This window comes from Sander vitreus, chromosome 8 (assembly GCF_031162955.1).
Source record: "Sander vitreus isolate 19-12246 chromosome 8, sanVit1, whole genome shotgun sequence".
NCBI lineage: Eukaryota > Metazoa > Chordata > Actinopteri > Perciformes > Percidae > Sander > Sander vitreus.
Window position 1 is genome coordinate 24,012,931 of NC_135862.1, and position 18,259 is coordinate 24,031,189.

Consider the following 18,259-nt stretch of genomic DNA (forward strand, 5'->3'; position numbering starts at 1 on the left):
TGTAATAACAACACCTGGTTTCCATTAGTTTATCTGGTTGTTTTATCATTTCTTTGACTGTAAAGCACTTTGTAACTGGTGTCTGTGAAAGGTGCTACATAAATAAACGTTTGGCGCTTACCCACTGCTAGTATCAGCTCTACTCGGCTCGGCTCAACCGCGGTGCCCCGTCCTCCTTTTTCCATTGCAGATTTAGCACCGACTCATGTGTGAGGGAAGCGCTGGCTGGTCGTCATAGCGACGCCGCAGGAAAATGCCGTGACCTAACGCGACACACACACACACACAGAACGTTGAAGGTGTGTGGTTGTTTTTTTATGTTGCCACAACCAGAAGACAAATTTTGTTTCAAAAGAAGCTGGAGGCGTGTGGCCGGGTTGGGTCAGTGGTGGAAGGGGCGCACATATACTGAGAGGTTTATGCCTCGACGCAGAGGTCCAGGGTTCGAGTCCGACCAGTTTTTGAATTTCTTCCCCCTCTCTCTCCCCTTTCTCACCTAGCTGTCCTGTCAAAAATTAAAGGCGGAAAAGCCCCAAAAAATAATCTAAAAAAAAGAAAAAAGAAGCTGGAGGCAGCAAAAACAACACCGCTGGCTAAACTATTTAAAAATGGCGGGTTTGTTCAGGACACCCCCGTCTGTCGCTAGCAATTATGACGCAGTGATAAGTGACGATTCTCTCTGACCAATCAGTAGTCTGCAGGTTTTCACATCACCTTTTGGTTTCGCCTCAGCTCGCTTGGAACGTCGACGGAGGTGATACTAAAAAAAGTACCCGTTGGCAGGTCCCAGGGACTTTTTTTCATAATAGAAAACCAAAAAAGGCGAGTAGCGTGAAGGCGAGTTGGGCAGGTACCATGTAATGGAAAAACGGCATTAATTTGCCTGCATCTTTATGGCCAATGGACAGATGTGCTAGACAGCTGACTGCCTCCAGTCCTGTTTATACAACTAACCAACAAGCATAAAGACACTCATACACTTATCCTTCCAGGAGAGACCAAAATACACAGTGTGCTCAGGGTGGTAGGCTGAAACAAGAAATAGTAGCTAGTCATTACACTTCCCCTGCCACTGAATGAAAGATCAACATGTATTCCAGGCAAACTGCCTGTTTTAGGCCTTTGCCTATCTCTCTGAAGTATCATTCTGTAGCCAACTGTCCTTGTGCAACCCCCAACATTTACTCCCTTCTAACCCAAATGAATCGGACACACCCTGTAAGCTGCTGATCTTATTTCTGTCAAACCGTTTCATTCAATGCTACACTGCGCTACAACTTTTCAACAGTGACACCAAACTGCTCATGTGGAAATGCAGAAGATAACAGCACAAATGTAAGCTTTAGAGCACTGACTGACATGATCAAATAGCTGCAGAAAGCAAGTATACTTAAAACGTCATAAAAACTGACATACACAGAAAGTAAATCTACTTTACACATTAAGAGACATGCCCTAATTCTCTCTTCTGCTCAAAAGGTGAGTTATCCCTCCTGGCAGCAGCACTGGGTAAAATGTACTCGCATTTGTGTCAAATGTTGAGAGTACGTTAAAAAATGAAACCATAACCTTGTGACTGTAACATGTGAACGGTGACGGCAAACCATTTGATTAACTGAAGTTAAAACAGATAGCTAGCCAATTTAACTGAGCATATGCATTATTAAGACAATAAAAAGTGGGCCTGCAGGTGAGAGCTCAGCTTACCTTTCACCTGAGCCGCGGGAGACACCGCATCCAGAAGCCTTTGTTGGAGCAACGTGTCTCACCTGCAGAGATACAAAAGTAAGAGTAAGGTTTCACTTTAACTCCCACAGTACAAACAGAAAAACTGCCTCCCAGTGTCTCTCCTTCCCATGCTCCTCCTGGTCACACCACTGTGTGAAGGAGGGTGGAGCCCCACCTGACTCAGTCCCACTCATAAGGGATCCGTTAAGTCTGTCTGGGCCAAATGCACTTGTCTGTTTGCCACCTGCACACACTCTGTTGGTTACAGCTAGTCTCTAGCTAATGTAGATTTGGAGCTAAAGAGCTACTTGAACAGTCTATCCTTCATCCAATCCAATACGAAAAAAGGTCATCGAAAGTAACAGTACAACTGATATCACTCACTGTTTTTTTTTTTTTTCATGGAAAGAAACAGGATTCTATTCAGTGTGTGTTTACTGAGTCAACAGAAACACTGCAGGAGTCACAGCTAGCTAAACACACACACACACGTTTCTTTCACTATCTTTGTGGGGACCCGTCATTGACAATGCATTCCCTAGCCCCTTACCCTAACCATCACAACTAAATGCCTAACCTTAACTCTTACCCTCACCCTAACCATAACCTAATTCTAACCCTAAAACCAAGTCTTAACCCTCAAACAGCCCTTTAACCTTGTGGGGTCCAGCATTTTGGGCCCCACAAGGCTGTGCAGACCCCACAAGTGTACTGTATTCCCCGGTTTTTGGACCCCACGAATATAGTAAAACAAGCGCACACACACACACACACGATGTGAATCCAGAAAGACTGAAGTGAATGCACATTTTCAATCCACTTCTCATTTTGATGTACATTTTGACTCTCATTCTAATTGGTTTCACGGATATTGTTTCTAGCTAAAAATTTAGGCGATTTAATAGAGGAATGTCTCTATTAAAATGTAACTATATTTTCACCAGGATCATATAGCCTAACATGATATTGTTCTTGAGTAGGAGAACTTCACTGACTAAAAAAGTATCCCCAATTCTCTGACTTTACCAAGGTGTTCAGTGAAAGACCTTGGCATGGCTCTCTGCCGATGACACTCCAGTTAATGATCTACCGGCAAACCAACAAGTGTAAAATGGTTTGTGCAGAAGTGATGGAATCTGTGCCTTTAACTCCTTTGGCTAAGCAACGGAGGAAGCCACAACACTTGAGTACGTCTAACCTAAATAAGAAGTGAACTGAGAGAGAATCCCCGAGCTGACGGGCGCTCGAGGGCCAAAAGCAAAAGGGGGGGAGGCAGTGCAGAGGACATGTAAGCATAACACCGATAGCAAGTAGAGGAAAACAGAAAGACATGGGGAAGATGGAAGGAAGGGGTAGTCTAAGATTGGCTGACAGGGCCATGGCATCTTCAAAATAACCAAAAACGGCGCTAATTTCTATTTACGTCATTTCTATTTACGAGAGTATCTAGAGTATTCTCCTACCGTGCCCCTCATCTTTTGAATGGCCTCCCACTACATGTTAAAGAAGCTCACTCAGTTGACATGTTTGCATCTAGATTGAAATCCCACCTCTACTCATTATACTACAGCCAACCATAACACACCATCCTTTCTGCCTCCTTCACAAACAAACCTTTTTTACTTATTCTCTTATGTTGCTGGTTTTGTATTGTTTATTATTACTGATTTAGTGCTGTTCAATTATTTTGTTGCGGTCTCTGTGTTCCTTTAATTTTAGGTGCAATGAGACCATGTTTAATGGTGATTTTACACTTTAAAAAAAACATTTGATTGATTGATTTAAGCATTTATCTTGTCCTACATAAAAGAAGGATTTGTATGATACGCACAACATATGGAACAAGAGCAATACAGTAAGTGACATAAGACACTGTGACCCATATGTGGCATGGTTGGATCATCTAAAAGTGGGGTAGTTCTGGAGTCCTTCCATCCTGGATGGAAGGACTCCAGAACTACACCACTTTTTAATACACACTCCTAGCTGTCCTATGTCTTCTCATTAGGACCAGACGTTTAAGTCTGTTCTTGCAATAAAACAAACTGGATGCCATGTAGAAGTGCGTGAATATGAGGTTGCATTCGCCACATGACCTGTATTCCTTTCTACCGCCACTATGCTGTCCAACAACACAACAATTACCCACAAAAGTAACATGATAAACCCTTTAGTGATGGATTTTGGTAACACCCAGAGCCAGGCATGTAGAAACTACTGGTCACTGTGACAGCTGATGTACAACACTAGCACTTACTGTAGAGGCTTGTGGGTTTGCCAAAGTCTTTTATTTTCAAATTCTACTCGTTCGCTTCAAGTAACCGGGCCAAATAAAATACAGCGAGGGAACGATTAGCCACACTAGGCCTCCATTGAAAACTATATGGTTATGGATGGGTGAAACCCTGCCACATGCATATTGTATAACCAGTGCTCTGCATGCCTCTTTTCAAGCATCGAACTAAGTAACATCCACATCAGGACACTGTGGGCCCAATTTTCCCAGCAGAGAGCCAAGACTGACTCACAGGAAGGGGACCAAGCCAGATCCTGCCCACTGATTTATAGTTGTGTCTCTGGCTCGATTAAGGGAAACAATAGGAAGGATATGAACAATAACTTGAGGCAAGTAGTAGGTGCTCCAACTGGGAAAATAGTAGACTGAGCTAACACTGATAACTAATAAAAACTGGCTGATATTCTGACCTAAGATTTTATTGAGCTATTCAAAATATACCAACATTTCCTGACTGTGATACACAAAGTCATTGAACATCTATCTACAGTTAAAATTCTGCACATCACTATTCAGATTGTGCCTTCACTTCCTTAGGCAATCTTATTAAAACATTGTAATTGTCTTTATGTCCTTCCTTTACCTGTCCAACTTGCCCACAGTTCTTTTACCTATTAATAATATAATATGTAATTTTATAATTTTCCTGAGGGGTAAATAGTGTACCTTCACATTGTGGGCATTTCACTGTCTTAAAAGACCAACACTTAAACTCATATAATTAAAGGAAAGTTTAAGAAACAGAAAATGGAAAAGGAAAACTTTTGTTTTAAAGTGCTCATATTATGCTCATTTTCAGGTTCATAATTGTATTTAGAGGTTGTACTAGGATAGGTTTGCATGGTTTCATTTTCAAAAAACACCATATTTTTGTTGTACTGCACATTGCTGCAGCTCCTCTTTTCACCCTGTGTGTTGAGCTCTCTGTTTTAGCTACAGAGTGAGACATCTCACTTCTGTTCCATCTTTGTTGGGAGTCGCACATGCGCAGTAGCTAGGTAAGGACTACTAGCCAGTCAGAAGCACAGTATGAGTGCGTGCCACGCTAGCAGCTAGGCGAGCATTATAACGTGTGTTACAACGTGATGAGCGTTTGTTACGGAAGTAAAGGCTGGACTACAATAGAGCTGTTTGGAGCAGTTTGTGAACAGTGTTTTCTGTTGGAGATGGTAATTCCCTTTTGGGGTGGACTTTGGGCTTTTTCACTTTGTAAACCTATAACATGCACAAAAAAGATATATGACACAATAAAGGAAAGGGGAAAAGCCAAAAAGCATAATATGAGCACTTGAATACAGGAAACATACATATGTATGATGTGTTTCTACTGAACCGTACAGTACATAAGTACCAAATACATTTTAGTTTTAGTTCTCTCCATTCTGTTGCTCTCTCTTGCCTTTTCTCTCTCTCCAGGGAGTTGGTTAAATTACATCAATATCATTAAATTAAGTTCCCAGCCCCTAATGGAGATGCCTTTCCACCTAAGTGACGGACAGTGTCTGACCTGCATTCAACCCAGGAAGGGAGAAAAAGCTGTGGACCAAATCAGATCAACCACCATTCAGCTTCACTGTGTATATCTGGATGGTATAGATAAGTCAAATTACCCAGTGCTTGGAGTTTGATGTGTGTATTTGTGCTGTTACGGTACCGGTAATTGGAGCAGCCAAAAGGGACAAAGGAAGACTCACATTTCAGCAATCATTCTGCTCAAAATATTCTTATCTATAAGCATAACTAATGTCACTGTACATTAATGTACAGGGGAAGTCAGCACAAAAGAAATACAATACAATTTGTGTCCTCGTCCATCACCTTTTAAAGTGCTCATATTATGCTTTTTCCCTTTCCTTTATTGTGTCATATATCTTTTTTGTGCATGTTATAGGTTTACAAAAGTGAAAAAAGCCCAAAGTCCACCCCAAAGGGACTTACCATCTCCAACAGAAAACACTGTTCACAAACTGCTCCAAACAGCTCTATTGTAGTCCAGCCTTTACTTCCGTAACAAACGCTCGTCACTTTGTAACACACGTTATAATGCTCGCCTAGCTGCTAGCATGGCACGCACTCATACTGTGCTTCTGACTGGCTAGTAGTCCTCACCTAGCTACTGTGCATGTGCGACTCCCAAAAAAGATGGAACAGAAGTGAGATGCCTCACTCTGTAGCTAAAACAGAGAGCTCAACACACAGGGTGAAAAGAGGAGCTGCAGCAATGTGCAGTACAACAGAAATATCGTGTGTTTTGAAAATTAAACCATGTAAACCTATTCTGATATATAACCTCTAAATACAATTATGAACCTGAAAATGAGCATTTCCCTTAGAGGTTTGCTATGTAATCCTCTTCAGAGTGAACCTGACTGTGACCATGTAAAAAGTTATTTTACTGCATAGTTTTGGAGGAAATTAAAGGGGAATTAAGCATAATTTACATAATAATAATTTCCAATACGGAAAACTGAATTGAGATGAACAAACTGTATCTTTTTAGATAAAACAGATGTTGACAAAGTTTTCATTTGGGGACATTATTTGAAGTTGAAAAAAAGTAATAAATTGCAACAACGCATAATATCACAATACGTTTAAAATCGCAATAATATCGTATTGTGACCCAAGTATCATGATAATATCGGATCGTGGGGCCTCTGCTGATTCCCACCCCTATCACAAACAGTGAAGGGAGGGAGCACGGAGAAATGAATGCTTTGATTAAAGTCAAAGCTAAAACCCATTTACAGTCATCCTTTATATACCGAGGGTGAGTGTTACCCAAAAGATAGACTGAAGACTGAAGTCAGATGACGGTCCCATGTCATGGAAACTGCCCATGCTCTGAAACCTGAGGTCTTTCTTAAAGGTTAAGGTGATGCTTGCTTTCTTGGCATAGACAGCTACGACTGAGTGTCACAAGTAGCCTTTTAGTGTCACTTTCTCCCCTCACCTGACTACACCATTAGGAAAACACATACTACACACAGTACACAGCCTCATAAATACAATGCTGACACCTGGGTATTCATTTTCTGAAGGAACAACGTTTCTGATTTGTCTGCAATGAAATTCCATGACATGAAAACATCAGCTGGCAGATGCCAAACATTTCAGCCAATCTAAAAAAGTCTGCACAAAGCACAATGTTGACCATCCAAAAAGGGCTTTAACAGGCTGACATTAAAGTGCTCATTTTCAGGTTCATAATTGTATTTTGAGGTTGTACCATAATAGGTTTACATGGTTTCATTTTCAAAAAACACCATATTTTTGTTGTACTGCACATTGCTGCAGCTCCTCTTTTCACCCTGTGTTCAGGTCTCTGTTTTAGCTACAGAGTGAGACCTCTCACTGCTGTAACATCTTTGTTGGCAGGACTTCGCACATGCGCAGTAGCTAGGTAAGGATCACATCATCTAGCTGTTTGTTTCTACAACTTCAGTAGTACAAGGAAGGATTAGCCGGGAGACTTCTTCTAAACGAGGGCACAATTCCAACTTTGCGTGGAATACATGCAGAACAGGGACATGGAAGTAGTTCTTTTGTAGATTATGGTGAACTAGTGTGTGTTGTAGCAGTGTTTTGCCATTCAGAACGAGCTAGCATGCTACAGTTAGCCACCTCGTTTCGGCTAGTAACGTAAAAAGCCCTGCCGATTTTGACCAGCTCACCTGGAGACTGAAGGCAGGACACATTCAGAAACCCGTATCTCACTCAAAACGGTATGGATGTTTTTTTTCCCAAGTTTGTATGCGTATGGAAGCACCAGAGACACAAAATAATCCCAGAAAAAGAGATTTTTTCATGATATTGGCACTTTAAACCCATGATGCAATCAAGCCTCTCAGAATCACCTCTTTCGTAATAAAACAATGTAATAAAAGCATGCCAAAAACCTACATCAAGCCCTCTGTAAACTGAACACAGACACTGCAGTTTATCCCTTGAAACTACAGATTATCAGCATTTAACATGGGCTGTCCACAGTGCCAATCCCTTTCAGGGACTGGACGACATCCCTGTGCATGGCCTGCCACTAAGTAAAAAACAGATCATGACAAGGACATATATGCCTTTGCCTACTTGTACTGTAGGTCATTTGCAAATGTGTACATGAAAACAAAACATCTACATTCAAAATGAGCATAGCACAGACGGGATGCAACAACCCTCAGTCTGAATGCGCTCTTATCTTCTAATAACACAATAATGTATCTGTTCTCCGTGTACACAAAACCTGCGAGCATGTATCATATACACACACAGAAGCCTTACATATAACTAAACTTTGCATTTGTGTGATTTTATGCAAGATGTTTTGCGACTGTACCTACAATTCCCTCAAAGTAAAAACACTGGGTCCAGAGTAAAGCTGGCGGCATTTACATAAGAAACTGCTCCATACATTGAGCCAGCGATGAGTGAGAGGTGGATATTGATTGCAGAGGCGCTAGCTACCTTGAGAATGTTCCAGCCGCCACTGCCTCTGTTAAAAGGAGAGCAGTGGCTCTATGATGTTACACCTGCTCTATAAATACACACACCATCTACCCAGCAGACTAGGAACGAAGGGGTCAGGAGGTAAATCACAAAAAAAACTAAATTTGTGTGTTAAAGAATAAAGACAGGATATTTGAAGATATGCATGCAACAAGGAGAGAAAAAAATGCCTGCATTTTCAATTGCAGTCAAATATCTCACAAGTGACCCCACTTGAACAAGTGTGAGACAATTCCCAAGCCGCAGAACAACACTGGGGATAAAATGTCAGGCCGAAGGCATGCTGTTAAAAAAGGCTAAGGTAAATAGCAATAAGAAAACTTAGGAGACAAATTATTAGTTTTCATATTATAATTATGCAAATACTATTGCCAACACTGTTCAATCTGTATGAAAATCTCATACATTAATGGGGAAAAAAACAAAACAGTTTCCGGTTACATAATAAAATGTTGCATCTGAATCATAAATATGGTTTCAGAGGTCTTTAAACAGTTACAGTTTGTCTTTGTCTCACTTTTGTAACGAGAAAAGGGAAAGCTGCTTCCCCAGATTAGTGTGGTACTAACACAAAAGACTACTGTCTACAGACATTTCACTGTGTTATAATCAAGGGGGACCAAGCCATCACCCGCTGTTAGCGTTCTGTTGACTGCCATTAATTTTGGCGCCACTTTGACAGCGAATAATTTTACATCTGATGCGTTTAAAAGACTCTATTTGTCCATTGTTTATTTCTAAAGAAACACGACAATGTATAAAAGGCTCCATCACCTTGTACCTCACGTTATGGCTCCGTAGCAGACGTTTTTGTAAAAATAACCACGCGACTTTCTGTCGCATAGAAGACGAATTACCGTACAGTACAGGAGAAGCTCTCAGGCAGTTTCGACTCACATTAGCTGTTTAAGTTTAATTACTAATGTTAACTAGCATTTTAGTTAGCAATAATTAGCCTGTGCCTATGTTATCTCCTTACATATACCTACGCTCTCCGTCTCTGCAAGATTGGGAATGATTGAGATTTCTCTTGGCACAGCTACTAGAAGACTTACAACTTTCAGACAGGTTGCTCACGTCACATCTACGTCAGCAAGCTCAGTTCGAGGCTGCGCAGTAACGCTCAGCCATCACCGGAAAAGTGCTTCTAATATCCTTCACTGGTCTCAGTGGACGTCTACGGCATGGCTTTGTCACAGGTGTAACTAAAGTCAATGATGTAATGTGGCTTTTATACTGTGATATCTACAAATAATGCCTCCATTTGGGTATACAGCATGCAGTACTGTCATATTGTATTTGTAAACACAGATGAGGTTTCTCTGGAAACAAAGTGATATTCTGTGAAAAAGGTACCTGTTTTTAGATATAAAGGCCAACATACAGCTGTAAAGTAACTTAGGACAAAAATACTCTGCAAGAGCATGGGAGGAGAAGAAAATCTTGGCACGATAAAGGCTGCTAAAAGTGCGTTTGCTCTCTGGGGACAGAGAGACAGATTCAATATGGAGCAGTATTAGCCTAGATTCCCCCACTAGGTGTTGGGGAAAGCATTTCATATCTCAGGGGAACTAGAACTGCACTGAGCCATTTATCAAACCCTGGAGTAGGACACTGCCATTGTTAAGAGCAGTCCGATTCAACTAATAGTTTATAGGGCTCAGTATCTTTTGGAAAATTACTAGGAAGACGTTTCACACTCACATACCGACAAACAAGAGTTTTTGTATAGTGTAAAGTGACAATCTTTTTCACAATATGACCTGCTTAGGAACTGTGTCAGTACATTCTTTTCACCTTGTACTGATATTTTGTATTTTGCCATTCAGGCAAAAGCTTCGCTTATTATTGGCATTTAAATGATCAGTTGCCTTATCTCTTCTTGTCGCTGCCACTATTAATGCATGGCTATGGCAATGCGTGTCAGTGGTGAGACATACCAAGCAATCACACGGTTTGAATATTGAGGAGGCTGCAGAATTTGCATTATGACATGACAACAACAACTCAGGACAGCTAGCTTAAGGTCAATGACCTCCTTAACTATTTTGTTGTCAGTAACATAAACATCTGAAACATTACGTGGGCCAAATAAACCATTACAGCTCTGACATCAACATCTGAGCTTAACAGAAGGCAGTGATGATCCAACCTGCTAAATGAATGAAGAAGCCCAGTCAAATTCATAAGCTGGGTGAGGATCTATTCATGGAATCTTTTGACTGGCATTTGTGCACTGCCAATTGTTCTCATCCCACTAATATCCTGAAAATAAAATCCCAATCCTAGCTGATTGGACATTTGGGGGAGAGACGAGAGATGACCTGTAACAAAAGTCCCCAGCTGGACTCAAAACAGGGACACAGCAGTCAGCGTGTAAACGCCCTTGGGTGGCTTCTAGGGGTGTCACGATACCAGATATTTCGGAAGAATTGCATTGTACCTGCGGTACTGTAGAAAAACGAGTACCATCTCGTTTTCCAAACGTTGGCATTGACTTGGTACCTTAGTATCGGTTCTTTCGACCTCCCTAATGGCTTCTCCTATAGTCCTGAGTCAGATCGACAGAATATGTAGGCTAGTTGGACGTGGAATTTTACTACTTTCTCACAGCACAGCATGAAAGTTAGGACATCTGTTGCTGTGTCTTCCTGCTAGAAAAAGCAGTGATAAAAAAAACAGAACTAACCACCCACAGAAATAGCTCAAACAGCTCTTCACATTCTCCCCCCCCGCCTTTCGTTCATTCACTGCTACTCTCTCCCCATTTGTCATTCACAGCAGTGCAAAGCCACAGTTCTAGTTGATAGGCTTAGGGACCAAAACCATTAAATATCCCCACCTGATTAGTGCAAGGTAGACTGTCACATGGCAAGTCCAGACTTTGGGTGTTAAGAGATCGGCACAGAAAACCTCCCACCATTATGCAAGCTAAGATGGGAAAGCTCAGGAAAAAAATGGAATAGACTTTGATTTGCATGGTTACGGAGGAGTACGACTCAACCTAAAAGCAGTAGTAAACACATCCATGATAAACACCGACGTACCGCCAAACATTACATTTATCTATTCTAATTATAAACGTGGCTGTCGTTTATCTCCAAATCAAAATGACTGTCTGCCTCGAACTCTGTAAAGGCCCAGACACACAGAGCCGACGGCCAAACATCGGCAGAAAAGGCAGTTGGGCTGATCAGTCTCCCCAAATTGGTCAAAAAAAATGCCTCGGAACACACCAAAGAGACGAGACGTAATACGTCTCCATAACAGCAGGCGGAGCTAATCTGTATTGTCGCCCAAAAATGAAAACCGGCAGCCGATTGGACGAACGCGTCACGTGGGTCTTGTTTCTCCAGAAATTCAAAAACAGACTGTCATGGCGAACAAGCTGTTCAGAATACAATCTCATATTGTACTAAAATAGTTCACCGAAACGTGTTTCTGAAAACATTTTAAGCGAGAAATAGGCCATGCAGTTGCTGAATCTGTCTTCAGTTCAGATCAAGAAAGGTCAGTTTAAAAGATTTTCGCCAGATTTTGAGAGACTCTAGTCACGCTCATTCCGCTCCCCGTTTCCGGGTTAGCACTCCACCAATCAGATGGGTCATTTGAGTCCGACTGCCGGCAGTGCCCGCCCCGCCAATTATACATGTCAAATTGGCCAAAATGAAGGACAACGGCCCCTCGGACGGACGACGGCACGGAACACACCGAACAGACTCGAGTCACTGACCTCGCCAGACTGTCCAACGGCCGATTATCGGCTCTGTGTGTCCGGGCCTTTAAGAACACTTTTTTATGAGGCCGTTTTTTGAATTTTGACAAAGCGATCTCTCATGTTTTTCCACACTCTCCAGCAAAATGCTGCTTCTTTTCCCAGTGTGGTGGCTCTCGCTGACCACATATTTAACGCCGTTTGACTCCCTGTGGTCTGTACATGAAGAATCATACAGATGTTTGTGCAGACCAACCTGCTCGGCCCGTCTTCCTAGCCGACCGCGTTGAACTGAAAGCACAGCGCGCCGAGGTGCTCGACAACTTGTAGAGCCTCTGTCCTGGAAACAACAGCTGTGGTGATGTCATTTTATGGCTCCTGCACCTCGTGCCGGGAACACCACAGCGACCATAAACCTCGCTTAATGAAAGCATTAGACATGGAGTATTTAAAGCAACACAGACTTGATCAAAACCAGATATGCAAATATTAGTAGTCTGTTGTTATTGATCTCACAACCTATTTTCAATGGCCACACATTATTATTTGAGACACACATTATTAATGACCTTCAAATGCCTGATATGTTTCCTCCCTGCTATTGACACGACTTGCAGTCTGACATTTTGCGGTCATTCAATATCAGATAGATTTTTGTCACAGTGCCTGCCGGTCTGACAGAGAATCCTAATACTGGATATCAGGCCTTTATTGTTCTGTATAACCCACTCTGAAAGATGGAGTAGGGTTGCACGATATTGACAAAATGTGACACTGCAATATCGATTATGACTATTGCGATATCGATATTACTTTTCGATATTTTTAAACCTATGTAAAATTACAAAAGTTACGGGAAAACGCCATCAAAATAGATTCATAACAAATTAAGCAAGTTTTCTTAGAACACAAGGTTTATTTCAACTGAAGGTCATATTGGACAGGTACCACATGAATAAATAAATAAATAAATAAATAAGGACCATGTCTACAGAACAGGACACACATTTTCTTTTCGCTTCTCTGATTTGTTCCGTTTTGTCTCTATTTCTTCACTTACACTGTCACTCTGTCGAAATGTGCACACGCGTCATGGGTACGCTCCATAGGGTTTGTCACGTAGCGGACCCGTGTGCTGACCTGTTCTAACATGTGCAAGTGGCACGGTAACTGGCCAATGAAACAGGATCATTATAGCGTTCCAAGCGGGCTCTAAATCAAACACAACTAAGCCACACAGCCAACGGACGGGATGCGGCCCTCCACAAAATAAACTAAATATTACCTACTGATATCGCGATAACGATATTGAGTCGATATATCATGCACCCCTAGGATGGAGTCAACTGAAAGTACAGACAGATCACAGAAACACTGAGACAACAAAGCAAGGACTTTGCAGAGCTTTGACCAAAAGAGAAAGTGGGGAACTGGTAAAGACTGGTAAGCTGTCTCTTCTCCCTCAGCTGCGATTTCCCAAATATCACCCGACATTTCACTTCTAGCACTCTGGTAACCATTTCCTCCTGTGCTTGGATAGCCGGCTCATAAGCTTTGTTTGTTTTTTTCAGTATTTTGAGTGACACATCCCAGTAACCCTTTTAACTATTAACTAAAGTGCACTTCTGTGCTATTCTCATCTCTAGCTAAACCCAACTCCACATAATACCACACGATTAAAGATGGTGAGCTCTTCTATCTTTTTCTGCACTGGGAATAGACAGAGATGGATGAGGCAAAGTGTCACTGTAAAATCTCCACATTTAGTCATTATTTCATCAAGGTCTAATATTAAAGTACACTATAGCCCAAACCACCCTGGATTTTTGAGGCTGACACCAATGTCAGTATTTGAGAGTTTTAAAAAATCCGATTATGATATAGGCCTATTACTTTTTTTTCATAAACACATACAATAAACAAACATTTTTGATAAGGATTCCTCAAATTTAGGGCTGCAACTAACGATTATTTTAATAATCGATTAATCGGATAAAAAAACAAAAAAGCAGCAATTTACATCAACTCAATACATACTTACATACTTGTTGTTTTAGTTAATAGTTGTGTAAAGGTAAGTAACCCAAAGAGCAGATACAGACAACACACACACACACACACACACTTGAAGCCTATTCATTAAATTATTACCATCATTGTAGTAAGTGCAAGTTAAGTTCATTTGTACACCACATTTAAACACAACTTAAGATGACCAAGTGCTATAAAAGAACTTTAAAATGAAATTAAAAAGTACACACACACACAAATATATTTGTCAACAATAACTGATATGGGACAAAGCACAGAATATATACATGACAATAGATTGAAAAATTAATGGGCCAAAAACAGCGAGTGAATAAAAACGTGTCTTTAGTCTTGCCTGCTTTACTACTGTTATTAACAAGCTAACGCTAGCTTGTCATGCTAGTCAAGCTGGATAACGAGTAAACACCACACCAGCACCAGAAGAGCTACTGGAGGGACGTTACGTTCCTCACTTCAAAACGGAACAAAAGTAGGATTCTGTAGTGACTTTACCCTGCTGTTGAACTCCCTTCCTCCTCATCAAGGACTCCAACAGGTTTACGTTTTAGGTGCTGAATCATCACCGTGGTGCACCCGTGCCATGCCATGTCGCTTTTGCTTATCTTGCAATTAACACGTTTTCGATTTATTTAGTGTGAAATGCTCCCACACCTTGGATGACTTAGGTCGTACTGATTTCTCTGCCTCTGCCATGTGTTTCAGAACAACGTTACGGGTCTCTCCGGTCTCTCTCCGTATTTCCTCTACCCCCGCTCTGCTCTTCTTTCTTTTCTTCCGCGCTGCTCTGCGCTGCTCCGTTCAACTCAATTTATTTTTTTATCTCTGCGACTGAGTGGCATATTGATACAACGAATCGATAATGAAATTCGTTGCAAACTTTTTTAATAATCGAATTTTATGAATTCGTTGTTGCAGCCCTACTCAAATTAGCTTTTTTTAAAGTTGTGACTGGTACCAATATGTCTGCAATAAGCAAATACTGGCCAATGTATCCGTCTAGTTCTAATCTAGACTGGGTAAACCCAGCCCGATCTGTCGGCAATTTGATTTGGCCCTGCAGCTCAGGCTGGAGACCTGTACGTTTATCTATTCTGCTTCCGTTACAATTTTGCGGGGACCAATCACAAACTGGCTTATCCACCAGGCGCGCTATTGGCGGGTTTAACACGATGACGATAGAGGAGCGACCAAGCAGCTTCTTGTTTACATTCAACATAGCGGCCTCCGAAGCACAGCAACCCGTTGATGCCGCTGTCGCTGCTACGTCACCCGGATCGATGGTCTGACTGGTTGAAGGACTATCCAATTGCGTACAGAGTCATTTGAACTATGTCCGTTGATCACGTCTCTTGTGCAGTAGAAAATACAGAGCAGACTCCCCAGACTAATGTTCAATCTTAAAAGGAACACGCCGACTTATTGGGACTTTAGCTTATTCACTGTAACCCCCAGAGTTAGACAAGTCCATACATACCCTTCTCATCTCCGTGCGTGTTGTAAATCTGTCCGACGGCTCCACCACTAGCCTGGTTAGCACAGATCCTGAAGGTAACTGGTTCCAACTAGCCTACTGCTCCCAATAAGTGACAAAATAACGCCAGCATGTTCCTATTTCCATGTTGTGATTTGTATAGTCACAGGGTGTACAAATAACAAGGTCATATGAGACACAGACGTCTTCTAACCGTATACAAACTGGGAACTATGTTCTCAGAAAGGCGAAGCACTGCTACTTCTGCTACTTGGGCGGAGTGATTTGCTAGCAGCACCTGAAGCCCTGTGGTGAGGAGCAGAGAGTTCGCGTGAAGTTCACTCAGAGTTACAACACGCACAGGGATGAGAAGGGTATGTATCGACTTGTCTAACTCTGGGGGTTGCGGTGAATAAGCTAAAGTCCCAATAAGTCGGCGTGTTCCTTTAAAAGATTGAGCTTGGTCTGATGATAGCCAGACTAGTTCTAATCACAAGAACACTACATATTAGTAAAGAAGGTCATATTCAATTCATTTAATACTTTTTTGTCATGTCAACACAGTTGATAGGAGATGCCTATACTCAATATAAAGGCTGTTTGCTTAATTTTGTATAATATACCACAAAAAACTAAATTATCCAGTGCTCTTGATAGACATTGAGAGGAGTCTCTGTAGAAAAGGTTGTTGACAGTCATATGGTAAGGAAACGTGGCAAATGTTACAGCTTTGGCATTACACCAGAAACACTGGAGTTGAACCATGCTGAAGATGTCTCGGCCTGTACTACAGTAGGGTACCGGTATTTGACATTTAAATGCCTACCAGCCTCACAGCGCTCTCCTACACACCGCATTATGTATAAACGTTATATACTGCACGTCGCGCCCTGTATGGCATTACGGCGATGTTACGTTACTGGTATTATAATTTCTTTGAGTAATGTGGAGGTTGTTGTGGAAGTAGCATTAATCGCTATATGGTTATTTCTACGGTGATTGCTCTAACGTTACTACACGCGCTGTTAAAACGTTATAGAGTAACGTTATCCATTTTTGATTGGTCCAATACACAAACGCAGTCCACCGTTACACTAGACGCAGGTGATGGCAGGGAGGTTAACAGAATAAATACGAGGAAATCATACAGAGGTAACGTTACAGGTTCATGGTTGCCATGCAAACAAGTGACAGTCAAGTTGCAGCCTCATGGTGCATGGTCTGCTAACAGGGTGATGAGGTTGGGTTTTACTTTATGTAGCTAGCTAGCTAGCTTGTAACATTAGCCACTACCCGGGCAGACAACACACCACACAGACACATAACGTTACTACCACCACTGACTGACCAAATTCCTCCGAATAATGCGAAGTTATGAGCCCCAAAACTACCGTCCGGAAAAAGCAAATCCTCCTTATTCTACCAGTTAATGATATCTCAGTTCCGCTAGCTAACGTACGTTAGCACATAAAACATACGTTAGTTGAACAAATGCAGATAATGTTCGCTAAAAATAGCAATGTATCTTCATCGACGTGTCGGCGTGGTGTATTAGGAGATCAGTTAAATGTAAACTTACTCTGTGTCGACTAGCGTGGTGCTCATACAGTGTCCGAGCTTCTTTTCCAGTCCAGCTTCATAGCACGGGACTGTGTGAGATAGCTGGGTTGAGGGGAGCAGCAGGCGGGCTGTGGTGGCCGGTAGGAGTCGGCTGGAGGAGAAGTTGCTCCGTTTCAACATGGAGAGTGTGGAGTGGACTGGATCCTCCTGCTGCGGACCGTTCATCTGGCTGCTGCTGCTGCTGCTGCTGCTGCTACACAGGGCGCCCTGGCGACACCTGTGGCCGCAACAACGTACAACACCTGCTGCAAGTCGTTAGGCCTATGTGATATTGCCTACAAGAGCAAACATGATCCTCATACATTTTTATTATCACAAATGTAGTATTTAAGCCCAATTGTTAAGATTGTATAGAGCATTCACAACTTGTCAAGATTATAATTCAAAGTTTTTACTCCTCAAACTGGAACAAGAAAACTTGTAATGGACAGTGTATTTCATAGTGGTTCATAAAGTAGCCTATTAAGATTTGTATCTTCATTTAATGTAGCACTACACAATGTGAACATACTCTATTACAAGGTGTATCATACTGTATTACTGTACAGTAAATGTCATGCATACTATTTCTTTATCAAGTAAAAGTACAGAAGTATTATCAGCTAAATGTATGTAAGATATCAAAAGTAAATATACTCATTAGGCATCACAATTGCCCCAGTCAGTGTTATATAGATACTTAATTTAAAGGTCAATGCAAGAACCTTGCATAGCTTTGTGGTTGTGTGTTCTTCCACTTCTTCCTCATTTGTCGTTAAATTTAGGTTCACCCAGTTATCTTATGTCCTATTTTAACTTTGTACCTGAAGGTAAGCACCATCTCTCTATATACATTTTAATGCAAGACACAGCATAGGGAACTAGAAAGAAGCAT

General features: G+C 41.6%; 1 protein-coding gene across 3 annotated transcripts in view; it reads right to left on the reverse strand.

Moving 5' to 3' along the window:
- Positions 1 to 17,552, reverse strand: part of osbpl5 (oxysterol binding protein-like 5) — a 59,080-nt gene extending 41,528 nt beyond the window's left edge. Inside the window, exons 1-3 of one of the 3 annotated variants that reach the window (XM_078257552.1) lie at positions 17,345 to 17,552; positions 1,708 to 1,769; positions 122 to 263 (exon numbers count right to left, since the gene is read on the reverse strand). In XM_078257552.1, the coding sequence (XP_078113678.1) occupies positions 122 to 185 (64 nt within the window). In that variant the 5' untranslated portion in view covers positions 186 to 263; positions 1,708 to 1,769; positions 17,345 to 17,552. The remainder of the gene's footprint in view (positions 1 to 121; positions 264 to 1,707; positions 1,770 to 17,344) is intronic. The other 2 variants (XM_078257553.1, XM_078257554.1) reach the window with 2 other exon arrangements.
- Positions 17,553 to 18,259: the final 707 nt, after the last annotated feature.